The sequence below is a fragment of the Misgurnus anguillicaudatus genome, chromosome 2 (genome assembly GCF_027580225.2).
Source record: "Misgurnus anguillicaudatus chromosome 2, ASM2758022v2, whole genome shotgun sequence".
NCBI lineage: Eukaryota > Metazoa > Chordata > Actinopteri > Cypriniformes > Cobitidae > Misgurnus > Misgurnus anguillicaudatus.
This window is the reverse complement of record NC_073338.2, coordinates 16,160,470-16,167,395: the sequence shown is the minus strand read 5'-3', so window position 1 is coordinate 16,167,395 and position 6,926 is coordinate 16,160,470. Positions and strand designations below refer to the sequence as shown.

The window sequence follows — 6,926 nt, the reverse complement described above, 5'->3', positions numbered from 1 at the left end:
ACTTTGAGGAACTGTAAATAAAAAGGAGTGTTGTGGAGGAAAGGTTACATCAACCGGATTAAAAACAACATCGATGAATATGACGTCTAAATTGACCTAATTATAAACCATCCAGACATGTTTGTAGACATTACTTTGACTAATGGTTATGTTTGCCCAAATGTTATAGAGGTATTTGCCAAGGACATTAAGCAATAGCAGTAGAACATTCTCTATAGCTGAGTAATTGCCTGGAGCCAATCCAGCAGTACGCTCACTTGTGGGACTTCCACCATCCAATGGGCTTTATTTTTTCAATGAACCCTTATGGGGTCCTGGGATCACCTTTGGTTGGGTATCCATCTCTGTGTGAGCCATTTGTTCGGTGTCATTTAAATGTTAAATGGGAGAGGCAGAGCAATGAGGGCCCATTCACAAACACTGACCGCATTAACACTTTTAAAGGTTTCTCCACCGAACTGACCCAGGTCATGTTCAGGCAAGACAGGTTTGTGAAGATTCGAATAGTTTTGATGTGCTTGAAGGTGTTGTGTTTTTGTTTACACTGAAAGATACCACAGGAAAGCACCTGCAAGGGAAAATCACTCTTCGTTCCCTTTTAAATGATTGCACTACATGCAAAACTGTGATTTCATACATATTGTTTCTATGAGATGAACATGGTGGGACTGATGTGATGTCACCATCCTGTGTGCGGTTTCAACGATTGAGTCTCGCTGCAGATAGCAAGGTCAGCAGATGTATTATGAATGCAGGTGCGCTCACATTGACACTGCCTGAACACCAAATACTCGCACATTGATTCTTTTATCCAGAGGGCAATACAGCATCTCAGTATTGTGTGGAGTAATTTCAACTTTATATGGGTAATTACTCTTTAATAGCTGATAGATCATTTAAAGCCTGACACAAAGCGGTTTGTACACACGTGAATGAAGGATAAGGCCGGGGAAATGGATTAAGCTCTGACGGGCCTCACAGTTAGTCAAGCAGCTGTCTTCATTACAGACTATGAGACTAAGCCGTAAGCACCCCCTCGAGCGCACGGCTTCAGAAAAAATCTATAAAGAAATGCATCACCGGACAGGGAGACAAACAAACGCTTATTGCCAGCAGTAATGCTGAGGACGGTTCATCCGGCTCTGAATAGAGTTTTAGGTTGTTGTTTAAACAGACGATCAAAAGAGTACACACCTGGCTCCCTCCCTAAAAAACTGATGAATGGCTCAGAAGGGCAGATGTATGTTGTGTAAATACATAGTGCTTTAGCAGATGAGCTGAGTGGTGTTATAACAAAAACAAAGTACAAGTAAGACCAACAAGGGCTAAAAATTAAGTACTTTATGAAATTGCATGACACGTGTTGGCGTGTTGACATATTTGCTATTGAAAAAAAGTATTTTCATATGGCAAAAAAAATATTTTCAAATAAAATTTTAAAGAGCTGCTAGGTGTTTTCAGCAATATAAAAATATAAATATCCCCAGAATGTGTCTGTAAAGTTTCAGCTCAAAATACACCACAGATCTTTTATCATAAAATAAATGCAATCTTTAAATTATCTTTCAATGCAAGGAAAGCTTCTGTTCCCCTCCCTGTATGCAAGGGGGTACAGCACTTACACATGTGCTTTGGACTACATCAAAACGCGTGTCTCTGGCAGAAGGTTGAACAACGCGCTAATAAAGCCGATTCTGTGAACGGATATGGGTGGGGCATAATCAATGTGACATCACATTGATAGGGAATCCCCAACAGCCTGTTTTGTGTGACTGTTGCGGTTTAAAGGAGATTACACAAAGAAGAATAGATGGATTTGTATGAAAACAGGATTGTTTTTTTCACACTTTTTAATTTTCTAGGTTATAGGGGCTTTAATATATATTTTAAAATATACAGAGATGTGTATTTTGAAATATGATTACAAAAATAAAAAATTTTATATTTTGAAATTTATTTAAAAAAATATACATTTAAAGGCATTTAGATTCACGTTGCATTGGAAGAAAAACGTACATGTTGTATGTTGCAAGCAAGGTTTGAAATAATTCAAATTAAATAGATTTTCAACTGCAAAAACTTATAATTTTATATTTTAAACATACTTACACATTTTATACTTTATACATTTAATAGTTAATTAATGCTTTTTATACAAACTTTTATATTTTTGCCAGGAAAAATATATTTTTTACCATATGGGTTGTAAAATTAGAAATGTATTGTAAAATACATTACAAAAAAAATGTAATATATGAAGATTTAAAACTAAATATATTTTTAAATTCAAAAATATATTAAATTAAGCTTTACTTTCTACAAAATGTATTTAGCATATACTTAAAACATAGTTTTGGCCAAAGAAATTAATTTTTTGCTGTATGGGTTGGGGGATATTCTTTATAGTTCAGCTCTGAGCATTGCATTAGCAGCGTAAAAGTCATGGTTTCGAAAAATGTATTCATTGTAATGCACTATAAGTCACTTTGGATAAAAGTGAATAAATGTGAACTTATTTAGTAGTCAGTTGCATTTGGAAATAAGGACTATGATTGAACAAAACCAGTTGTAAATAATTTTGTCAATTTCAAAGTGCACTAGTATAAAAGTTTACTTTTATGCAGTACTATTCTAATCTCATGAAATCTCATAATCTCATTCGTAACAAAAAAGGAATGTCTCATCCGTTGATAAGATCAAAGTTACCGAGCTCTACTTTAGAGGACAACTTAGCTCGGTCTTCCATAGGGAATCTTGTATGCTACTCTCCTGAGAGGCAAAGGACACGGAGACAATGTCACAGAACAGCCGGATGTTGAAAAACAGTCACATTTACCGGCCCTCATGGATTTACAGTAATGGGGAAAGTCATACAAGGTGAACTATTTCACCGGCATTGTCAAAGACAGACGCATGAGGTGAAGTCCTCAACCATCTGGCCTATGAGATGCCGCACTGCACACAGTCATGTTACACATATGTTTATTCACATCTTAGGAATGGCATGGGAGTGGATTTAATTTTCTACATCTTTAATTCTTAAATCAGATACAGTGGCAAAAAAATTATGTGATTCTTTTGGAATTTCATGGTTTTCTGAATAATTGTAGTCATAAGATGTGATCTGATCTTCAGCTAAGTCAAAGGTATTGACAAACATAATGTGTCTAAAAATATAATTACACAAAAAATTCTGATATCTTATGTCTTTATTGAACACACTCATTTAACATTCAAAATGGCAGTGAAAAAAGTAAAACTTTTAGAACCCTTAAATTTAATAACTGGTTGACCCCACCTTGGCAGCAATAACCCTTAACCAGGCGCTTCCTGTAGCTGTGGATCAGACCTAGACATTGTTGAGGAGGAATGTTAGCTTAATATTCCTGGCAGAACTGCTTTAGCTCTGTCTTATTCTTTGGACGTCATAGTCCATCCATAGCATCTCTATTGGTCTGGGCTCTGACTTGGCAACTCCAAAAGGCAGATTTTGTTCTTCTGAAGCCATTCTGTTGCGCACATGCTTCGGTGTTTTGGGTTGTTGTCCTGTTGGATCACCCACCTTCTACACAGTTTCAGCTGACATACAGACATTCACACATTCTCCTAAAGAATTCCCTGATATACTTGGGATATAATTCATCTTCCTCTCAATGATTGCAAGCTGGCCAGGCCGTGATCCAGCAAAGCAGGCCCAAATCATGACGTTTCCTCCACCATACTTTACAGTTGGGATGATGTTTTATGTTGATAATATGATATATGATATGATCGTAGCTCCTCTGAATGAACCATTTTGGTTCTTGTGCAGAGCAAACTCCAAAAGATTGAGGGGGTTTTATTAAAGTAGCTGTGTAGTCCAGTCAACACCTCCAAGCGTATTATCTTCAAGACTCCAGGTGTGCTAAAACCTGACTCCAATTAGCTTTTTTTTAAGAGGTGTTTCTCAATGTCAATGATACTTCCTTGGCAGAACTGGTCCTTCCAAGTCACTTCTTTAAGAGGCAAGACGAGGTTCCTCTTTAGCAATCGGAGGACACGTAAATGGAACAGGCTAGCAAGTGCGCGTCATTGCGTCATTACATCAGTGAAAAGGTCTGTGAGTGATTTGAGAGCGCGAAGGCTACACATATGCATCCTTTCCTGTATATGGGATATTTTTCGAATGAAGAACTCAGTCCTAGGTTGCAATTCCGAGGATCCTCGACATTGAAACAGTCCTTCGAAAGATGTCAATGACAAAGCATCCTCAAAATTCTGGCTTCCGAGGATCCTTCCTTGACATTGAGAAACAACTATTAACTTAAGGATTCACATACTTTTTCCACAAGCACTATGAGGGTTTTTTGGTTGTACGCAATAAAGACATGAAAGATAAGAGTTTTTTGTGTTATTATTTTAAAACACATTATGTTTGTCAATACCCATGACTTAGGTCAAGATCAGATCACATTTTATGCAAATTTATTCAAAAAACTATGAAATTCCAAAAGGTGCACACACTTTTTCTTGCTACTGTATGTATGTATGGAGTGTACCAGGTACAGTAAACTCTTCTAGTTGCTCATTTCTTCTTTAGATATCCATTATATTTAATGCATTGTAAATATTCAATTCTTTTGACCCTCATGATCTGGATATAAGAACTTGATGTTTTTTTTAACTTCATTTGTTTAGTCTACGGATGATTATGATGTAGCTTGTTATATTGGTTCTTACGTTATATAAAACAAACAAGATATACTGTACACAACTTAAGAGGACAAACGTTCCCTTAATCATTTTAATAGATGTGTGGCACACTGTCAGCCTCTTACAAGACAAAACATTTTTTTAACAGATGTATCACCGAATATTCAAATAAGCAAACGCTTCCAAGACCAGCAATAAGTTACGCATCCTTTTTGGATAAGAAAATGAATAAGCAAGTTTAATGTGAATTTTGTCCCATCAGACCAAAATACTTCACACTTAAAAGTGGAAATTTCTTTAAATACTTTAATTAGAGTGTTAACAAAAGAAATGGAGGTACAGTTGACAGTTCCAGTCAGTTGATAGTGTTTTCAATGTGCATTTTAATACACTTAGCATAAAAAACAAAATGAAAAATGTCCAGGTCCATCTTAACCCCCTGATGCCTTTTTTAAAACATTAGCTTGGATCAAAGGCGGTTCAATAGTTTCTAACACCGGGCTGCCAATGAGCTCCTCACAGCTCGAACAACATCTGTGAAAATATAAGCGTGCTGATATCCGCACGGCAATGAATGAAAGACGACATTCATTGTTGAGTATGAGAATGTTAATTTGTCATTAAGTGTGTTATCATTTGGTCATTAGTGTCATCGGTCCTTTGTAACATACGAAATGTGCCCAGATAGGATCTGCTAAAAAATGGGCACCACCCGAAGTACCGGGCGTCACCCCATCTGGCCCATAGGGGCCCCCCCTCAGTATCTGATCTGATGCAAAATTCCTCAAGGGCCTAAAAAAGCAAAAAGGGTTCTCAGTGACTGTACTGAGAAACAAACATGTGCATTGATGATCAATTTGTACAAAAAATAAACTGAAAGGCAATGTTTCACAAAAAACATATAAGATAAACAGTAAGAAAACACTTTATACATGCAGCAGTTTGAGAGTAAAAATATATTGACAGGAACCGTTTTAGTGTCTTGTTTTGGTCCTGTATTGTAGCAAGCTGTTGTGTATATTCTGTAACATTTATATCCTTCTCGCTGTACACAGAATGCCTCCATTCACAGTTTATCAATATTCACAACAGTGTCCATTAGTGTTCCTTGGATCTATTCTCTCAAGTTTGATGCCCAGTGCTTTTTCTATCCATCTATCTAAACAGAGGCCACACCCACAATCAGCTTTAAGCATTTATACATTTTGAGATTCGTTTTTGGAAAAATGATTCATCGCACACATTCTATATAAATGACAATATTCTTAAATAAAAAAAGTTAAAATAAAGAAATATGTTGTTTTGTTCCTTACTCTACATTTGGCTGAGAAGAAGCTGAACAGATCAACATGTTTTCAATCCCAAGTAATCTGATCTTAAAAAATGGTTTACTATATATGCTCAATGCTTTTCTTTAGTATGTACAAATAAAACGTATATATCAAAAAATCATCGGGACATGCCACAATATTTGTCCCGCGTACCATCACGCCCAGTCTTTTCCAGTAACCTTAAACTGACTCTCCAACTATGTTGGTCAATGTGCCAGAGCGCCGATAAATTTCATCAGTGCAGACTGACACGATACAAAAATAAACAAGACTTAAGGACTAGTGGTTACAAATGGCAGAAAGTGAGAGTTTTGGCAAATTTCATGTTTCCTTTTTCTTTCATGCGAGAAAAGGCCGACATGGGAAGCACGTAACAGAAACTGGCGACGCGTTTACACGCACTCCTCCGCAGACATCAGCAGAGGATTGATGTACTCGAACCCTTCAAACTCAGACTGGTCGATCTTCTTCACGATGTCACTGAGGGAGACAAAGAAATAATCAATCAGTCTTAACTGCTTTGAACGGCTGGCGAGTGTAACACACAACGGCTTTCAAACAGAGACTGAAAAATAGGAGATGTGGAAATAAAGGAAAAGTGTGTCATCAAGGAAGAGCATCGTAAATTTGATGGCCACATTTGGTACTGATGAAACTGCAGTAAAGATCTAAAGCACATTAATGATGATTCAGAAAGCCCAAGTTGTGACACAAACAGACAGGCATGAACAGACACTCACTCATCGTCGGGCGTCAGCTGAATGGGCTCGTTGGTGAATTGGGCATCAAAGTTATCCAGCCCAAACTCGCCGGAAATGTTGGGCTTGAAGGGTGGAACCACTTGCTTCTGCTCCATCTGAAATACAGAAAACATGAGTCAAACAACAGCGACTGTATCGACAA

At 37.1% G+C, this 6,926-nt stretch overlaps 1 protein-coding gene across 1 annotated transcript in view; it reads right to left on the bottom strand.

Annotated features, from left to right (window-relative positions):
• Positions 1–4,984: 4,984 nt before the first annotated feature.
• The window catches only part of prkci (protein kinase C, iota), a 30,850-nt gene continuing 28,908 nt past the window's right edge, over positions 4,985–6,926 (bottom strand). Inside the window, exons 17-18 of the mRNA XM_073873643.1 lie at positions 6,764–6,879; positions 4,985–6,503 (exon numbers count right to left, since the gene is read on the bottom strand). Coding sequence (XP_073729744.1) covers positions 6,416–6,503; positions 6,764–6,879 — 204 coding nt within the window. The 3' untranslated portion in view covers positions 4,985–6,415. The remainder of the gene's footprint in view (positions 6,504–6,763; positions 6,880–6,926) is intronic.